This window comes from Haliotis cracherodii, unplaced genomic scaffold (assembly GCF_022045235.1).
Source record: "Haliotis cracherodii isolate W230 unplaced genomic scaffold, xgHalCrac1.p SCAF_1, whole genome shotgun sequence".
Classification (NCBI taxonomy): Eukaryota; Metazoa; Mollusca; class Gastropoda; order Lepetellida; family Haliotidae; genus Haliotis; species Haliotis cracherodii.
Window position 1 is genome coordinate 78,069,718 of NW_027266264.1, and position 21,253 is coordinate 78,090,970.

A 21,253-nucleotide genomic window follows, 5' to 3' on the forward strand; every position below is an offset into this window, starting at 1 on the left:
AAAATATATTTTGATAGATATGTTCTTAACATTATAAGGAAGTGATTTTCTTAAATAAAACGAAATGACTGTCACAATGATATTTATGCAAAACACATTTTCCTGACGATGACTGTGACCTATAGTTTGAATGATTTGCAACGTGTGCACTTGGGTCTTACAATGGGTGTATCAGGCGTCACCCCAACGACGGGTTCACTACAGGATTAGATCTACAGTACTTGGCACCTGTGTTACTGTACTAAGTCTGCATAATCCAGCCAGGCTCGGGGATTACACGCTGCCTGACATTTACATTACGTGATTACATCTTTAGGCTAATCCGCCCTAACAAATCACTGTGATAAGTGACGGAATTGTTAATCAGATTAAAGGGTAAGCATGAAAATGCGTATATAGAACATGATTTCCAATAATAGGTTTGTGGAAGCATAGACAATTATTTCAGGCGTAAGGCGTCTGTAGAGAGATAATCAAACAATTAAAAGGTTGCAAGGGGCTTAGTTTTTAATGAGCGAATTTATCGGAAGATGAATTATACATGAAACTGACGAAAGCGCGAATTTTCATTGGCTATGAAATATTGAAAGTACGAATCTATTTCCTTAATTGGTATTGGCTATGGATAATTAACTATTATCAGCTATCAATTGATGAAAGTTCGAATCCATTTATCTGAACTATTCTTGGCTATCAATTAATGAAAGTTCGAATCTATTTACTTAAGGGGCGGTCGGGTAGCTTAGTGGTTAAAGCGTTCGCTCGTCAAGCCGAAGACCCAGGTTCGATTCCCGACATAAGTACAATGTGTGAAGCCCATTTTCTGGTGTCCCCCGCCGTGATATTGCTGGAATATTGCTAAAAGCGGCGTAAAACCATACTCACTCACTATTTACTTAAACTATTCTTGGCTCTCAATTGATGAAAGTTCGAATCTATTTACTTAAACTATTCTTGGCTATCAATTGATGAACGCTCGAATTTGGCTATGCGTTGATTTAAGTACGAATCTATTTACCTTAACTAGTCCTGGTTGTAAAAAAAAATGAAAAAACGAACCTTTTTACTTAAACTATTCTTGGCTATACATTGATTTAAGTACGAAAGTATGATTTGATATAAATTGACGAAAGTACGATGTCTGCTTACCTTACCTGTTCTTGGCTATAACGTACTCATCATTGTAGTGTGTACTTTAGATGACGCCAACTCCGTGAATATGTACTTTGCTTTCAAAGAGTCTACTTGAGGTCGCAGTAACTTGTTTCCTACCGTACCTGAATAATCTACAAATAAATTATTAAACGATATATGGATTTTCCATTGAACGAGAGCGCGGACACATTCGCGAAATGTTTTACGTTCCTACGTAACTGTATTCGAGAAAAGGCGTAAGCACTGACGGACTACTTTCACATCCCTTGAGAAATCCTTTAAAAATCCCCAAGCATGAATAAAATCAGAACCGTTCAGATTGATCAATCAATGAGGCAAGCAAGCAAGTAATGGTTGTAGATGTATACTGAACCGCAAAAGAAACGTCACCCCAAGTAACATTGCATGAAAAGTTGCCATTTAAATATCTGGGTAATTTTTGTCAAAATGTCTAAAATTTCACATTACCTTGTCCGGAAAAATGAAATATGATGATAAAAAAACAAAACAGATGACATTCATACCGATCGCTCAAATGCATCACGGCAACGGCCATGGTAACCCGATGCACGTGAGTTCCGTGCAAATTGAAATGCACATGCGTTCCCCCATGTCTTGCCCTGTATAAATCCACCCAGATCGGATAACATTCATTCGTTATTGAATTGCTACCACATGTCAAGATTGACAAGAAATCAGCGACACTAAGCCCTTGGACGATTGCAAGCTGGACAAACAGCCCCGGCAATTAATTTCAACCTTCATGAACAGTTTTGCCAAGTTTCATCTTTTTAATGTCTCAAAGTATGTTACAGTGTTTGGACAAATAAGGTTTCTCATATATCTGTCCATGGTGACGTTGTTTCTTTTGCGGTTCAGTATATTTATATACTGCGATACAGTAGCTAAATAAGTCAATGGATAAATAATACAAACTATAGTTGTTTGAATGCTATATGTTTTTTCTCCAATATTACCAACAACTGTTATTTTATGGCGCTATCTATCTTCTTATGTTTTAGTGAAGTGGCGCTACATGTTGATAGTTTCCATGGCAATTGTTTGGAAATGAATTTGTCAACACCTGATTTACTGTTTGGTGAGTATGTCCATGAAGTCTCGTATAGAGTTCCCGGTATTTATTTTTGTTTGTTTGTTTGTTTGTTGTTTAACGCCGCACTCAGCAATATTCCAGCTTTATGACTGCGGTCTGTAAATAATCGAGTCTGGACCAGACAATCCAGTGATTGACATCATGAGTATCGATCCACGCAATTGAGAGACGATGACATGCATCAACCAAGTCATCGAGCCTGATCACCCGATCCCTTTAGTCGCCTTTTACGGCAATCATCGATATCTATTAGGGGCGGTCGGGTAGCCTAGTGGTTAAAGCGTTTGCTCGTCACGCCGAAGACCCGGGTTCGATTCCCGACATGGGTACAATGGGTGAAGCCAATTTTCTTGTGTCCCCCACCGTGATATTGCTGGAATACTGCTAAAACCGTACTCATTCACTCGATATCTATTAACAACGTAAGGCGTCGTAATTCCACGTGCAGTATGACAACCCTTATGCGCGCAAGAAACGTATGATCGTGGGTTCGACTCCCAGACCCGCCCTGCTAATGGTGCAGGGTTTGTTAGCGTCATACCCGTACCAATGTGATGAACCAGCATAGCTGCATGAGATTGCTTCGGACTTTCCTCCCACATTAAGCTGTTCAATTACTAATTTCAGGCTGTTTATTGTTGTGTGTACATTAACGGTAGTATGTACCTGCATTTAAATCTTTCGGAGTATGCATGGTTCTCTTATAAGGTTTTCAGACTAGATACGTTGTTCCACGCGTTGGAAAAATCTTATTCAAAAGGTGAGCAGGTACTTATTGTTTAAGCCTTGGAGTTGTGTCTTTGTATTGTTTTTAAATCCATCAAGATTGGAGAGGTTAAAAAGATAAATATAAACTATTCCTATCTTATGTTCTGGTCGCGGCTTTTGGCGCCTATCGGTCGAATCCGTACACAAATAAAACTAACAAGTGGCAGCAAGGAACAGAAATGTGACATTCACCAACAGCAAAACATTCCCCATTATATCAACCATAGCAATCAAAGCGTCGTAAAATATCACACGAATACCGTTCAAGAATGAAACCACCACGATGGTATTCCTATTTGGTGAGGTGAGGTGAAATGGGGTTTAACGTCGCGTCCAAGATTATTGCACTTCTATAACGACGTGCATGCACGTGTGTGTGTGTGTGTGGCTGCTTGTACTAGTCCGGACTGATGCCGATTTATAGTGCTAGCACACTGAGATACCATACCGCAGTTTAACATGAATACCCCACTCAGACACAGTATACTGACTCCGAGCCGACCAGTCCTTGTTTTAGCCCCTTAATGCCGAGCGCCAGACAGGGTAACAACAAGTACCATCTTTTAACGTCTTTTGGTATGACGCGGTCAGGGATCGAACCCCGGACCTTCCGCTCTTCGGGCGGACGCTCTACCACTAGACCACGGAGGCGGTCGGTGTTCCTACTGAAGAACGGTGTGTACCGTCAACTCACTGTGTACAGACCTCGGTAATGCAAAGTGTCTCCCCGGGGGCGTTTCGCGGCAGATTCCCCAATACAGCGGAACCCCTTTTATCTGGACAACAAAGTACTTGAGACATCACCGTCTGCTGTGTTTAGCTGCTGATCATAATGCTCCACCAGTGTTACGCTTTCAACCCATTTAGAATTTCAAAATTGAGAGTTTGCGCCATTAGGTGCTGTTGTCTTTAGATGTGTGGGGTATCAATCTGCTTCAGAAACAAGTTACGCCGTTATTAGTCATGGAGACGTCGATGTCCAGCATAGTGTCTGGTCCGTCTGAAACAAGCATGACGTCAATCAATGAAAATGGACCTTGAGTACATCAAATATATATATGGACACTTCGTCAGCACTTCACTGCACACAGGACCGAACAGTGTCTCTATGGGTTAGGCCCAACAATGTTATGCTCCCTTTCTATAACACTTCACCCTGCAGATGAATGGCATTGTGTACATGGTAATTGCAACTCCGGGGGATGGGACAAAGGTACTCCCTCATGACAACCCAATTCTTGAACTGGTGCTGCTTCCCCCATTAGATATCAACAAAGCAGGCTTTCATCACACTTACAGTATGAAAGATTCTATATGTGTAGACTTCAAGTGCACTTCAATATGTATTTTTACTGTCCCGCTTGACATTCGTGCCTCGAAAGGTGAAGTTGTTTGTTTCTTAAGCGATGCCACTTTAGCGTGAAATCAGCACAGCTTATACTTGAAATAAATGAATTATTATCCATGTGTTGAGTAGGTGTTTGTCAATAATGTATAATATATAGACTTGAAAATTTTGGTTTGTACCTGACTAACCTTAGTAACCAGTATTATGAAGAGAACCAAGCACACTCCGAATAACCTGCATATTTATGTTTATAAAGCAGCGCCATTAGAGTGGTTTTCACTTGTCCTCGTACTTATGTGAATGAGTTAATAGTTTCCTTCTAATCGAGCACGTGTGTGGAGTTAATTACAAAATTATATGTAGAAACTAATTTTAAAGCATTTCCCTGTTGTTTTACTATACCTACCCATTTAATTAATATTATATTATATTTTTGTGTATGTTCTAATACTCTCCATTGTTAATGTGCAACAGAGAAAGCATCTCTTATCTTCAATGCCAGGCCCGAGGACTACCTTGGCCTCTTCGCGTCAACAGTAGGGTTCAAGGTCAGAGTTCAAGCTGGATTCAACGAATCGGAGACCGCGGAAGAGTACTTCGTAACGCCCGGAAACAAACTCCAGTTAAATCTACGAAAGGTAAAATACATACGGAAGCCTTTTAGGGTCATTTGTTTTGTTTTTTGGTCCTAAAAGGCTTCCGTACGGTATTACTTGTTTCGAAAAATTTCATGTTCGGTGCAGAGTTGGATTAAAGATGGCATATATCATATCCATGTATTATTCGGAAACAAGTTACTGAAGTGTTTACGTTAGTACATCCTGATATTACAAAACCGTGTCAGAATTAATGAAGGTCTCTACCAGTAGGTGTCCCAGTGTTGTCATATTCTTGAGACCCGTGAAGATCTGAGTCTTCAGCAACTCATGCTTGCCGTAAAAGACGCCTATGCTTGTCGTAAGAGGCGACTAACGGTATCGGGTGATCAGGCTCGCTGACTTGGTTGATGCATGTCATCGTATCCCAATTGCGTGGATCGATGCTCATGATGTCAAAAACTGGATTCTCTGGCCCAGACTCGATTGTTTATAGACCGCCTTCATAAAGCTGGAATATTGCTGAGTGCGGCGTTAAACAACCAACCAACCAACAAACAAACAAACCATATTCTATACTGTTGTCCTTACTTTCAGGTGTGCGAATTCAGACGCGAGTCTTGCAGTGATGGACAGAAAAACCGCAAGGTAAGTTCTTTACCCATAACCCCCATAGAGTTCCCGGGTCGGAATACGTCCCAAAAAAACCCGTCCTTCTTGTAGGAGTCGACTCAAAGAAGGACCGGTCACCAAATGTGTCATCCGGCTGATTGGGTAACTTCTTACCCCGATGTCACCGGTTCGCCAGGCATAGACTCGATGAGTACCAGACCTCCGTGATATAGCAATTATACATTCAACTACGTCAATAACCATAACGTTATTATATACACGTGGGGTATATAAACAAGATGTAACTTTTGTTACGTTTCGATGAAGACGTTATCTTATCATAGGTAAAGACAGGGGAACAGATGTCGTACATAGGGAATAACGATCAATACTCTTACAGAACAAAGCCGAATACATTTCAGCAGTACTATTCACGTACTAAAATTACTTTTGTACATGTACATTCTCAGAAAAGAACAACAAAGGCATTTTTGATGGAATTTGCTGGATTTATTGAATGGATTAACGGAGGGCGTTGCATCTCTCAATCGCGGTATGTTTGCTGTGCAATCGCCCCGATCAAGAGGGCAGGTAAACGTTTGCACGTGGATGCGTTTTGGCGAATTTGCCCGTTTGTGGTCTGTAGGTTGCATTAACTGCCTTTCGACCCCTTCGACAATGGTGATGTGTTTGGACCACCAAGTCATTTTGCGTTTCTTTTTTGGTAGAGTATATTGGGGGCAGTTTGGAAACCGGAGTAAAATAGGTGCCCCCGCATAATTAACAAGACTTGTAAGATCCGACAATATCAGATCGAGTTGTCACTGTATGGGTGACATGGCTGATTTAGCATCACCATTACCAGAGAGCGTGGATAGCTGTCCATGGTGTCAGACAGTGCGTGTCCGACCAAAGCTGCCGTGATCGCTAGATTGTTGTTGCACGTGGCCATGTGCACAGCGCGCAGGTCACAAATCAAGCAAAGTCAAGCAACGTTGATCGCGGAGAGTAGTTGGATGGGTGACCATGTTCGGCGGCTTGACTCCTGAGAGTTTTTAGGGATTCTGTCCTGCCCCACACTGAAGCACATGCGGTGTCTCCTTAGGCAAGTAACTTTGTTCCAAATATGCATCTGTTCACCCAGCAGTGAATGGGTACCCGGTAAGATGACATGGGGACTGTTAACCTTCTAGCGCCTTACAGGGAGTTTGTGGTGTATACTCTCCAGGGAGCCGAGAAAGATAATGGAATACACACTGATCCATTGACGGGTACTATGGTATCATTAGCGCTTTGAGCATGCTGCAACACGGTTGAACGATAGCACATTACACACGCCCAAATATTATTATTATTATTTTATATTGCTGACTGCGTCGATAAAAATAATTCACTCCTGAGGTGAAATAGGGTTTAACATCGCGTCCGATATTATTGCATTGATATATATATAGATATATTCTAGTCCGAACTAATGCCGGATTTTATAGAGCTAGCCTACTGAAACACTATGCCGCAGTTTTACCCCACCCAGACACAGTATACAGAGCCCGAGCTGACCAGCAGTTAATGGCGAGCGTCATACAGGCAGGGTAATAACAAGTAACATCTTCCGCTCTCCGGGCAGACACCATATCCACTTGACCACGGAGGCTGTCACTCTCGCTAAATGATAGCGTCACATGGCTCAATAACTCATGGCGTAATTGATTCCGGGAATAAATGAACGTGCTTCTTATATGGTTGTGTAAACTGTTGATATATTCTCTATTTCAGCAGTGTCAAGAGGAATGCCTGGACGATCTGACACGTGACCTGTGTGGCTGTTCTGTGTCCATTGATGCCACGAGTGTCGACAGATGCCGTGTGGACCATGAGTATCAATGTACGCTTCATGACGTCAGTACTCCTGTCATGTTCTAAAACAGAAATCTTATTATAAATCCATTACTATCGATCAAAAGGGTGGTCCTGTGGTAACGGTGCATTTCTCCTTGCAGAGTTGTCTCCGTCCGCCGTGTCAGGATCTGCTTATTGTGAACTCGAAACCAAGATTCTCCCTGATTTGATTTTTTCGGGGTTTTCACTAAAAAAAAGATCCGACATTCATACAGTTTGACCCTCACTCTGTGAATGTACATACGCCATAGGAATCACACAATGTGAAAGTAAATTCTTAAATATAACCGCTGATACATTCACCTCGGGCCTCCCAACATTATGCAGAAACACCGTAATATACCGTATTCGACGTAATAAGCGGCCCGCTGTAATAAGCGCCCACGTGGCATTTGCGAAGATATTGGTTAGTGAACAATCCCAATTAGCACCCCTTCCGGTTGATCAATATACACAAGACTTATTTAGTCGCGTATAATAAGCACTCATGTGTTATATGCACCCTTAATTAGGGGTTATTGAATTAAGGAAAAATATATCTGTCGTACATAAATATTTCAGCATAATAACGATATTTATCTTTCAACTCATTTTTTTTCACCAAAATAATATTCTAGTAAGAGCCCCCTATTTCTAATTTTGAGAGCGCCATGGGCGCCTATTACGTCGAATACGATAAATGAAATATCTTAATATTAAGCGGTGTTAAACCTAACCCACTCACTCACCAATTATAATAATGTCACAAAGAGTAAGAACGAACTTTTGGGATCACGAAGTCTTTTCCAACACTTATTCAAATAATGTTGTGGCGATGGGGTAGCCTAGTGGTTAAAGCGTTCGATCGTCACGCCAAAGACCCGGGTTCGATTCCCCACATGGGTACAATGTGTGAAGCCCATTTCTGGTGTCCCCCGCCGTGATATTGCTGGGATATTGCTATTAGAGGTTTAAAACCAAACACTCACTCACGGACTCCAATAATGCTTTTCTGCTACAGATGTATGTTCCCGGGTACTGGCGAGAATGAAGGCCTCTGGGCTGCTGCCGTGTTCCTGTCCCAAGAACTGCAGGTTTGTGGAAGCTGCACAGCTGTGTAGTACTGTGCAAGACCCGTGAAGATCCGGGGTAGGATTGTCTGCAGCAACCTATTCCTGCCGTAAAAGGCGACTGTGGTTGTCGTAAGATGCCTCTAACAGGATCGGGTGGTCAGACCCCCTGACTTGATTGATGCATGTCACCGTATCCCTATTGCGTGGATCGATGCTCATGATGTTAAACACTGGATTGTCTGGTCCAGACTTGATGATTTACAGACCGCTGTCATAAAGCTGAAATATTGCTGAGTGCGACGTTAAACAACAAACACAAACGCAAACAAACAAAAGTACTGTGGGAGCCAGTGCTCACAATACACAACTTCTAAAACTAAATTCTTTCTTGAATCATTTATGTTATCTGGGCAAGATACACGAGGAGATTGACGGGTAACAAAAACCTACTGTATTTTAAAGAAGCAGTCATTGTATACCTGTGACTTGACCTTTCTTCACATATTTTCTGTTTGATTGGTAACAGTTAGTACAAAATAATTTTGAAATGGATGACAACTTCTTTATTTACTCTTGCTTGACAACGGTATAAGTGTCTATACGGAAAAGTCGCATCATAGTAGAATAAAGAAGTTTACTTTACTTACGTTGTCAAGGTAATAATACTTTAAGTATGGAACCAAAGCTTACGAAAGTTACTTTACTTTCACCGGGACAGGTTTTAAACGTAACCTTAGGTCTTCAGCAACCCATGCTTGCCGTAAAAGGCAACTATGCTTGTCGTAAAAGGCGACTATCGGGACCGGGTGGTCAGGCTCGCTGACTTGGTTGATGCATGTCATCGTATCCTAATTGCATGGATCGATGCTCATGATGTCAATCACTGAACTGTCTGGTCCAGACTCGATATTTTTCAGACCGCCGTCATATAGCTGAGTGCAGCGTTAAACAACAAACAAACAAACATTACCTTGCTTAAGGTTAGATATGGGATACTTCACTTCACCCTGAAATAGCATTGTTACCTTATGCAACCCTTCATTTTTTTAAAGACCACAAATAGCGCCTCCATACGTCGGCTTTCCCGCTGTTGTTGGGAACGATCTATCTGGTAGTTTCGAGGCTCTGGCGCCATTTGTAACCATAGTAACGCTTAACAAAGGGAATTAACATAGACAAATAGCAGTGCGTACTAGAAATAATATTCGTTTGAGACTAGCCGTCTTTTTAATTATTTATAAAACGGAAATGGGAAAGGCATTTTCTCAATATACCGCCATTAGGGGCGGTGGCGTAGCCTAGTGGTTAAAGCGTTCGTTCGTTACGGCCACGCCCCGAGTTCATTTCCCGCATGGGTATACTGTCTGAAGCCTATTTCTGGTGTTCCCCGCGGTGATGTTGTTTGAATAGAGCACAATCTCAACATACTGACCCATTTAGATCGTATCGCAAAACGTAATTTTGAATGTTTATGTGACGGTTTACTGGCAATACCATATGCTGTCTGATTCTATACCACCCTTACTTTACATGGGATCAGTTGACAGAGTAAGAGTAGTAATGCAAGTAGGAACATGTCATCTAAGTTCCCTTTTAAAAGGTACTTAATATAATCTATATTAAGTGTTGAGGTGAACTGATTGACGGGTACCCTTGGTCCACGTCGGCTACTCAGCACCTCCCGACCTAGTGTAGTCATCATATGAACATTGTTTGTTCTACAGGGAGCATCGCGTTACAACTTCCGGTTCCATCACGCCGTGGCCTTCTCAACAACATCAGGTACGTACAACGCGCTGACAACACCCTGCAAGTTCATACGCTTCGTAATCATAATAAAACAAGCAAGAAATATTCATATCCCCCGCCGATATGACTTGTCCGGTAGTGTGCAAGGCATAAGCCCTCAGGAAACGAGGCCTAACGCCATTTTCTGTCAAAGTCGTTGCCATGGAAACTCGAATATTTGTTTCCCCCAAAATCCCAAACTATCAAAAGGCACCAGTTTATCACTAGACCTATCTATGTGCCAAGTATTGCGAAGAAATATTGTACGGTTTTTAAGATCTGGTCCGGAAAGGAACACTACCACCAGTTCACCACTAGACCTATCTATGTGCCAAGTTTGGTTAAGATATCTCTCATGGTTTTTGAGTTCTGCTCCGGAAACGAAACATTCCTATATCCCCCTTCCGCTTTGTAGCGGGGGATAATATTAACTGAACAACACAAGGTATTGTCCGGTTTCTCAAACAGACAAAAGTGGCTATTGTCACATGATTGACGCTAAGCCACCAGGGCCATCGTCCCACATGGAACCTATAGGCCGTCAGAGCAAGCAACGTCTTTTTCTTTGGAGGAGATTATACATGTTACATGTCCCCTTTACGACCGGAATAAATATTCTGTAGTTTACATGAAACAATAAACATTGCCTTTAAGCCGGTTATTGATGTATGTCATTCGAACTCGTTTTAAGGATATCGGATCGACTTCTCTTTCTTCATACGAACTGTCCAAAAGCACCAACGTAACGTTCAACATATATATTTTGTGTATTACAGGGTCATTTGCTGAAGAGTCTACACGAGAAGGGTTACCAAGGAGATGCTTCCAGCTTAAGGTACTAGCGTTGGCGTTAGATAAATGTGAATGGTGAAGTACTGAGAAGGGTTGCCTTGGATATACTTCAAGGTTAAGGTACAACGCGTTGACGTTAGGTATATGTGCATGATCAAATATTGAGAGAGGTTGCCATGGAGATATTTACAACTTAAAGTAAACCCCAGATATATGCACACGGTCAAGAATTGAAAAACAGCCTGAGCACTATTTCGACGTGCTTCCTGCAAATCGTCCATTAAATGCCATGTTCTCGCTTTTTTTAAATATATTGGTTATATATTGCGTACCGTACAACAGGGCATTTGGGGATGTTTAGTTGGGCTAGACGCGTTGGACAAAGTGGTTTAACTAGTCTGTACGTGAAGTGCATGCACAACGAGACATTTGCACCCAGAAATTGGCACTTATATTCATCAAGTGGACGTCACCCTCATTACCATACACATACAATTACTTTTACAATATGATTGATTGGTCTCACAACAAAACCTGCATTTTAGACTGTCAGCAGGTCCGCCATTGTGTTGCTCAAAAGAGTGCGAATTACACCGGAAGCGCACCCATTACGCCTCGCGGAGGAACACAAAGGAGTAATGCCTCACCACTGCCTTGTGGCACCTTCCGCTCCTCTTAAAGACGCACTGTCGGAATCTCTATCAGCAGTCTGTTGCACTTATTTTCACACAGTCATGTTTTATTTTAGAAAGAAATATCTGTTTGTGCAATATGCCAAAATGTGTTCAAAATATCGTGAAGGAAATCTTCGTCGTTATGCATGATCGGGGTGAGAATAATGGACATGTTACTAGTTTTTCCCTTAGTTTGTGTTTTGAAAAGGTTATTTCAGTTGGAAAATATGGTGTATTTATTAAAATGAAACCAAATATGAAGTAAATTTGATTCTTTAACGTCCATTTGATTTGTCGATCATTGTAAAGATGTGTCACAACGTCTGACTGAATTCGTTAGTGAATATATTCAAACAGGAAGTGATCTGCAGGGGTCGGATGTGGCCTGATGGATGCCTTATTTAGAGACCAAATCGCATTGTCAAAAGTCAGAAACGAGTTATTTCCAGGATGAAATCCCCTTGGTTGGATCAATAGCTTTCTTGACATAAAGTCACCGACGGCTTCACACAGAAACACAAAAATCCGCTTCAGTTGTTTTTGCATGGAATATCGTTATAGGCATTGTCCTAAGGTTTACTACCGCGTAATTGTTGCTGCATCGATCACGGGCTGTGTTACTCGCTGGAACTCCCGTCCAGTCCTTGGTAATCAGATATCTCGACAGACCTATCCCAGGAAAAAACACGACCTGCACAATGATGATGTTTTTATTTGCTCACGAGAGTGGCAGCAGAAGCTCGAGTATTTACTTTTGCAATCAGATATATAAAATGGATTTTAGATTTGAATACGTATTGTTCATTATTGTCAAGAGGTCACTTCTTGTAAGAAATAGAATTATCTGTATGTGTATATTTAACTTGATACAACAAGAAGGAACCCTTTGATGCCAAGATGAAATAATACGTGTCTATATTTGCGTGATTACCACGGGCCCAGGGCGTTATACGTGCGTACGGAAGCCTTATAGGGTCATTTGTTTATTATTTTTGTTCTTGAAAATTCAAGATACTTAGTTGAAATTTGAAGATACTCAGTTGAAATTTGAAGATACTAAGTTGAAATTTGAAGATACTAAGTTTCAAGTTCATATCTGAAATTTCAACTCATGCATCTTCAAATTTCAACTTATGTATCTTCAAATTTCAACTTAGTATCTTCAAATTTCAAGATACTAAGTTGAAATAATTATTTCATTTCATAATCTCAAAAATTCCCAGGGGCCCAGGGCGTTATACGTACTTACGGAAGCCTTTTAGGGTCATTTGTTTTATATTTTTGTTATTTGAGGATGCTAAGTTTCAAGTTCATATCCGAAATTTCAACTTTTGTCTTGAAATTTCAACTTATGTATCTTGAAATTTCAAGATACTAAGTTGAAATTTCATTTTATAATCTTAAAAATTCAACTTATTATGTTTTATTATCTTGAAATTTCAAGAAGAAAAAATAATGAAACAAATGGCCCTAAAATTCTTCCGTACGAACACGATACATGCATTGAAATAATCTTAACGAACACGGCAAGGAGTCGAAGCGATTCGGGAGCTCTAGCCGCCCCAGCGGGCTATGGCGTTAGGTGCAGTGTACTTAAACCTAGTATTGTGTTTCACACGCTTTTTCGAAGACACAAATACCGACAAGTGTGCGAATTAATGCTACTTTGTAAATGCTTTAATGTATCTTCGATCGATGAAATCGAAGATGAATTCTGAAAAAAAACACGTCGATGGAAATTCAAATAAAGAAATTGTCAAGCTCTTCCAAATCCGACGTGACATATTGTCTAGAGGGGAAATGCCGATGGCCAACGGGTATGCGCTGATTGAGCTTTGTTGTGTATGTTTGATACAGTTTGACGCACTCGTTGATGTACGATGGTGAGATGTTTGCATTTGACGGTTCTTTGATGAGAGCTGAGCCGTTTGTGTTTACATACTTCATATGCCATTATAAGGTTTAACCTATTTCGTTATTGCAAATGCTGTGCAAATGTTGTTATGAATAGTCACACATATAGTAAACATGGTTACATTAATTTAATATTTTATTATATATTTCTCTTGTTGTTATCTTGTATAAAAAGATATTAAGGTATAGCAACCACAAATCCCTTTTCAATGATTGTGTGAAGGCTTTGTGTAATATCATGGCATGTATTATTGCATGGTTATAGGTGGGCCCCCTTCTGTTATGCATCTGATCACAAACTATACTTTAACATAGAATAACAATAGGCCAGATGCTAAGATCGCTCACGTTCTACATCACCGTGGTCCTTTTGCTGGATTAACCAGCCTCCGGGTTGCACATCTTGAACATCCGATTCCTATTTCTGTCTGTTTAGCGAGTAGTCATCCGATTGGCATTTCAGTCTGCTTGGCGGGTGGTCATACAATCTACATTTCTATGTCCTCTTAGCGGGTGGTCATGCGATCTACATTTCTATGTCCTCTTAGCGGGTGGTCATGCGATCTACATTTCTATGTCCTCTTAGCGGGTGGTCATGCGATCTACATTTCTATGTCCTCTTAGCGGGTGGTCATACAATCTACATTTCTATGTCCTCTTAGCGGGTGGTCATACAATCTACATTTCTATGTCCTCTTAGCGGGTGGTTATACAATCTACATTTCTATGTCCTCTTAGCGGGTGGTCATACAATCTACATTTCAATCTGCTAAGCGGGTGGTCATGCGATTTACATTTCTATGTCCTCTTAGCGAGTGGTCATGCGATCTACATTTCTATGTCCCCTTAGCGGGTGGTCATGCGATTTAAATTTCTATGTCCTCTTAGCGAGTGGTCATGCGATCTACATTTCAGTCTGCTAAGCGGGTGGTCATGCGATCTACATTTCTATGTCCTCTTAGCGGGTGGTCATATGATCTACATTTCTATGTCCTCTTAGCGGGTGGTCATACAATCTTCATTTCTATGTCCTCTTAGCGGGTGGTCATGCGATCTACATTTCTATGTCCTCTTAGCGGGTAGTCATACGATCTACATTTCTATGTCCTCTTAGCGGGTGGTCATGCAATCTACATTTCTATGTCCTCTTAGCGGGTGGTCATACAATCTACATTTCTATGTCCTCTTAGCGGGTGGTCATGCGATCTACATTTCTATGTCCTCTTAGCGGTTGGTCATACAATCTACATTTCTATGTCCTCTTAGCGGGTGGTCATGCGATCTACATTTCTATGTCCTCTTAGCGGGTGGTCATGCGATCTACATTTCTATGTCCTCTTAGCGGGTGGTCATGCAATCTACATTTCTGTGTCCTCTTAGCGGGTGGTCATGCGATCTACATTTCTATGTCCCCTTAGCGGGTGGTCATGCGATCTACATTTCTATGTCCTCTTAGCGGGTGGTCATGCAATCTACATTTCTATGTCCTCTTAGCGGGTGGTCATACAATCTACATTTCTATGTCCTCTTAGCGGGTGGTCATACAATCTACATTTCTATGTCCTCTTAGCGGGTGGTCATACAATCTACATTTCTATCAGTCTACTCAGCAGGTGGTAATCGGATCTACTTTTTTGTCTGCTTGGTGGGTGGTCATCTGATTCACATTTTAATCTGCTTAGACTGGTTATTGGTCGGTGTGCATCGGCGGCAAGGTGTACACGGGGCCTATTCTGACCTACGGGGAATACCAGTCATTATACGTGGTCCTCCCTTTCTTTCAGAGCTGAACTGGTGCAGGTCGAGATCACTGCGTATGACACTGTATATGAGAAATATCAAGAACAACGTGATGTAACGGTGAGTATAAGCAGCATAGAAGAATATTTATTTTGTTCTTGTTGGTTAACGCACGCAAGAATAGTCAAGCTATATGACGTCGGCATGTAAAAATCGAGACTGGACAAGAAAGTCCAATGATTGACATCATGATCAACGATCCACACCGTCGGGGTACGTGAACACGCCATCAACCAAGTCCCCGAATCTGACCACCCGAACTATTTGGCCGCCTCTTACTGGTTGATGGGGGCCTATTCTGACAAGGAATCCCCACGTTGAGGAAGAAATGTTAGGAATTAGAGAGCTGGAACTGGTCTTTGAGGATTTCTTTACCGTGACGTTCTGTCGGTCATTAGAAAAAAAATATAATGCTTTCAAAGGTCAGAAATAATTAAAATATAAAGTTTGTCTCTCAGGCACTGGTTCAATACATATGCCATTTCTATGATGTTTCACGTATTGATTTCATGCACTACAGACATTCATTGAAGCATTTCAGTCGAAGCGAAATTTTTGGAAAATATTTTTATTATCAAAACAATGTTTACAATCAGCGGTTTTAATAAAACTTTCAATAATGATTAAAGCTGCATAATTGTACCATAGATGGCCGCCCGAATTGTTCGAATTAAATGTTTTGTGCCTGGACGTCTTTCATAGCCGTTTCCCAGATTTGAATTGGAAATAAAATGACATTCTGCCAATACAAGAATAAGGTATGCTTTCTCTTACAATTATTTACCAAGTATATCCGATAAAATGATCATTTCTTAATGTGTGTTGTTAACTCGTCAAGAAAATGTGAATTTCAAAAAACAAATTGTTGTGATAATTGTGTGAGCATGTTTTGTAACATGACACAAACGTATATTGTGTCTAAATGTAAGGTTATGTTAAGGTCATGGTACAGAAAATCTGCAATAGAAGTGCAGTGTGTTATTCAGTTAAATGCATTGTTGCAATCGTAACAGGTCTTCCGCAAAACCGTTCCAATACAGCTTGCTCCGGAAAATGTCGAGAGGCTCCGAATGATAACAAACACTGCCTATTGAGAGCGCTCGTGTGTCAACAAATGGTCATTAAATCGATGATAACATTTTCCTGATCGAAATTGGTATTAAGAGCAAACTCATTTTATGAGAAAGCTAAATAAAACACGTCCTAGTTCGATTACGAGACAACAGACGACCTTACACTAAAACAATACCGATATTCAGGTAGCACATGGATATTTGGTGTAAGCATTGCGTATTGTCTTACGTGACGCACTGGTATGTCGATATCAGTATTCCCTTTTGAAATACAAAAAACAAACAAAGATGTTATCACTGATTTTCAGTTATCCATTCATATAATGTTCCCCACTATTTCACCTCACCTCACCTCACCTCACCTCACCTCACCTCACCCCACCTCATAGCATAATCATCTCATACTGGCATTAAGTTTTTCGTTTAAAGGTTTATAACATTGGAAATGTCTGCATAAATGATTTAAAGATGATCGTAATTCAGGGCGGTGTTCGCAAAGCTAGCTTAGGAACCACACCTCTGTAGTCTTGGATTTTAAGAAAATATTTATTTATTTATTTATTTATTTATTTAGTGTGTGGGAGGGGGCATTCTTTTTACAACACATTATTTTCAGAACATTCAGCAAAACGTGAGACAAAATTATTATCTTGTCGAGTATGGTCTGGATCAATTTATTTTTACTTCACATCAGAGTTGCTGTAATGGGATCACCAAGCAATGTTTATCTTTAACTGGAGCTGATGTTATTCCTGTATTTTACTGTTTACAGATATTGGGACTGCTGGTGGAAGTTGGGGCGTTCTCCGCCCTGATATGTGGAATGTCCCTCATCACGTGTCTCCAGCTCCTCGTCGGATTGGTCAACCTCATTTTCAGGGCGTATAGACGTGCCTTCCAGAGGTAGGCCCATCTAACGTTTTCTCTTTGTTTCGTACAAGCAGTTGGTTTCAGAGCTCGTATTTGTATCTGTTGTTACGTAACCAAACTTCTTATTATTTGAAAATTAACTTGCGTACCTTGGAGTGGAAGCCAGTTTGGCCGGAAGCCCCATTACCAGACCATGCCCCTTGGTTCTTCAACAACGTGGCATTACTCCGATCACGAGTCGTTAATCCGGGATGTTTAAGTCCGGACAATTTCGCCGATAACGAAAGGTTCAGATAAACTTGGATAATGTGATGGCAAATAAATCCACTCATGGGGTTTTGTTCTTGTGTTTGGGGTTAATAGTATGAGTCTAGTGCTACTAATGTTGTTTCACACCCTGTGAAGATCCCGCTAGGATATGTCACAGTGCTAGACATTTGCATGAGTAGTGATAAGCACAAGACATGCTAGATCTGGGGTAGAATAGGTCTTCAGCAACACATGCTTGTCGTTAGGCGACTATGCTTGTCGTAAGAGGCGACTAACAGGATCAGGTGGTCAGACTCGCTGACTTGGTTGATGCATGTCATCGTATCCCAATTGCGTTGATCGATGTTCATGGTGTCAGTCACTGGATTGTCTGGTCCAGACTCGAATATTTACAGACCTTCGTCATATAGCTGGAATGTTGCTGAGTGCGGCGTTAAACATGAAACAAACACAACATTGGTTCACACGCCAGTCCTTTTGTTTAACCAGTGATGTGCATCTTTACTTTTCAGAGATGTTCCCAGAGAAGGAGTACAGCGACTGAGAGACGCCGACGTTCAGACAGTCACGTGGTCTCAGAAGGGAACCAGTCACGACAAAACCAGACACCAATCAACAACCACCTTTCTGTCAACACTCTCGCCTATTGGCCAGTCATACTTGGATCCAATAAATGAAGTAGATACGCCAAGGACCGAGTCTCACACTTACGAGGCTATCTATTCTAGAATAAGCCCACGGGATGCGCCGTGTAACGCCCACAGCAGGTCCAAGGCTTCCGACAGGACCTTCAGCCAATGGCCCCCTTCTAAGACTACCAGACAGTGGAATGCCACCGACGGGCCCTCTGCAGGGAGGGAACGGTGGAAAAAGCCGTCTTTTGGTTCTTTAGGGAAAGCGGGATTTGAAAATAAAGTATTTTATGGTTCAAAGGACGATCTCAACAAGCAGTTTCCTGCTGCCGACAATGGCACTAACCGTATGAAAGCTATTGCATCGCCTCGTCGAAATTCTTGGTCCGAGCGTCCGGCTATTCCGCCCCTGGACCTCACCAAAATAGAAAATTCGGACGGGTTCTGGATGCGAAATGGAAAGTTAGTCTCAGCAGAGGATTACTTCAAACGTTCCGGAAGCGGAAGTCACGTGCTCACGTCGACCGATTTCGCCAGACGATATGGAGTGCCCCATGTTCAAGGCAACAATGACAGGACAAAATCTAAGAACGTGTTTTATATGTAAACTGAAGTTCATGATCGGTTGTTATCTTGACGGAGATATACTTGTGTAAAGTTCACCAGCGTATTTAAACAATGAATGAATTGTATGTTTTAAAGTTTATTCTTAACCATGATATATTGTGAGGATATTTTTTGTTGTGAAGCATACATTTCATAAAAAATATTCATGATCCCAAGCTTGTTTTTTTCAGTATATATAATGATGGAATAGAATATCACAACTGCCAACGCCATAACAGTATTATGATGAGTGAGTGAGTTAGAATTTAACGTCGTATCGGCATTATTTCAGTCATATAGCGACTGGAGTAATATAAACATATATTGAACATTGTTTATATTGTAAAGTTGCTTTAGAAATTCTCCATGTATATACCCATGTACATAACACTATATTTATTCATATTGTTCCACAGGGTAAACATTACAATACTTTGAATAAAATAATTTGAAGAGTTGAAGTGTTGTCATATAACAGATAGTGTTATCGATCCTATAAGCCAATTAGATAAACATGGTCTCACATCCGGTACATATGCAAATGAAATCACCTAGCAGGAACTACTTTTAGTACATTCTTTACAACAATGTGGTGTTTACTTCATCGAAACGTTTGTATAACGTTCCCTATATAATCCGATGGTAGTTTCGCAATGTGTGAGCGCTTGTGTGGCTGCCATCGCTGCAAGTAAGTTGGCACTACATTATAGATGGGGCGGTTCACTCAGGCTATATATTCCTACGTGGGTTCTAAGGGTACTATAGTCAATAGCAATGTCTTAAACTTCTATTATTTGAAGAAGGGCATTATATGATAAAGAGATCTTACTCACGTGTGCTTTAGTATTGTACATATCATATATTAGGAATGAATAACATGCATTACGCTCGCCCTGGCAAAGGCTCGCACAATACAATTTTGTATTCCTTATCTATGTTCCCAACACGAAAACGGTGTCGGCTAATAATCTCTATTTGCCCGTTTACCATCAGTGCAGTCAGAATCGTAGAATGGACGCTGCTTTAAGTACAGATTTCTTATTCATATCATTTTCACCGCTATTTTGCCTTTTACGTCCAGTGGAATCTGTTTCGTCGGATAATCGAGACTGGTTATTCTTTGGCGTTTTATGTTTATCATTATTATGATTATGGAAAGGGTTTTGTCGCTTTTATCAAAATTATAAGCAGCATCAAACAACACTAAGGATGAATAACGTGAGCCAGTGCATGCTGGCACTTCAACTATGTCGAATGTGTGCGAAGCACATTTTCCATTGGAATATTCTAGCCATTCTATTCTATTCTATTTTGATAACAGCGACGGACCCATGTCTATAGATAATAGCGACAAAACGTTTTCCATATTAATAAGAAATCTCTGCTAGAAAGTTCGTTGAATTATTCCGACTATATCGGAAGCATATGTTTAGGAATCCTTATCAGATAGTGATGATACCAGTTGTTGGCGAAAACGTGAGCGTGTCCTGCCCCACAGGTGGCGCCTGTCACAATCACATGCAACGGCAAGTCACTTGTTCTCCTGAACATATGGTACAAGTAGAGAAAGGAGTAAAAAAGCCGATTCGTATGCAAAGTGAAACAGATTAGCGCGGGGAAGGATAGTCAGTAATACAGATCCGGAAACAAAAATATCTACATTACTGAATGAAGAAGGTATCTTGGCTTCTTTTCATTATATCTTATTAATATATATAATTTAACGACTGCTTTTTCTGTAAAGTATGTTCATTTCCGAGACTATATATTAGTTTAGGAGCAGCACAGTCACTACTTGTCTAAATGGTCAATGTCCAAATTTGACAAAGTTATTATCAATCAGGAAAAGAAGGATCACACATTTGGTTATCTAAATAATGTTTAAGTCTTAACAAATTGACCACATCCGTAAACGATCGTAATAAACTTAAATTTCAAACCCCTTTTATGGCAACAAAGCCCAAGTGATTATGGAATCTATTTTCTCTTTCAATTGATCATGACGGATAACTTTATAACGGATGGGCGAATCAATAGGAATGAAGAGTAATTGAGGTTATTGCGAAGTTAATATTGTCATGAGTGGCGCAGCATCGATTTCGATTTTTTTACAAACTTTTTCTCACCCATAAGTCCAGTTGGTGAATCAATTAGAAAACCACGGAATGAATTTCATCAATTAGAAAACCACGGAATGAATTTCATCAATTAGAAAACCACGGAATGAATTTCATTCTCATGATATGCCCCCTGTCAGTAAGATAGTTACGATGTATGGGACCGACCAATT

At 40.7% G+C, this 21,253-nt stretch overlaps 1 protein-coding gene across 5 annotated transcripts in view; it reads left to right on the forward strand.

Moving 5' to 3' along the window:
- LOC139478207 (uncharacterized) overlaps positions 1–19,373 on the forward strand; it is a 35,465-nt gene extending 16,092 nt beyond the window's left edge. For all 5 annotated transcript variants that reach the window (XM_071260913.1, XM_071260769.1, XM_071260837.1 and 2 more), the window contains exons 3-12: positions 2,178–2,254; positions 4,860–5,023; positions 5,579–5,629; positions 7,370–7,478; positions 8,493–8,565; positions 10,269–10,326; positions 11,109–11,167; positions 15,497–15,572; positions 17,358–17,488; positions 18,238–19,373. In XM_071260913.1, coding sequence (XP_071117014.1) covers positions 2,178–2,254; positions 4,860–5,023; positions 5,579–5,629; positions 7,370–7,478; positions 8,493–8,565; positions 10,269–10,326; positions 11,109–11,167; positions 15,497–15,572; positions 17,358–17,488; positions 18,238–18,964 — 1,525 coding nt within the window. In that variant the 3' untranslated portion in view covers positions 18,965–19,373. The remainder of the gene's footprint in view (positions 1–2,177; positions 2,255–4,859; positions 5,024–5,578; positions 5,630–7,369; positions 7,479–8,492; positions 8,566–10,268; positions 10,327–11,108; positions 11,168–15,496; positions 15,573–17,357; positions 17,489–18,237) is intronic.
- The last annotated feature ends 1,880 nt before the right edge of the window (positions 19,374–21,253 follow it).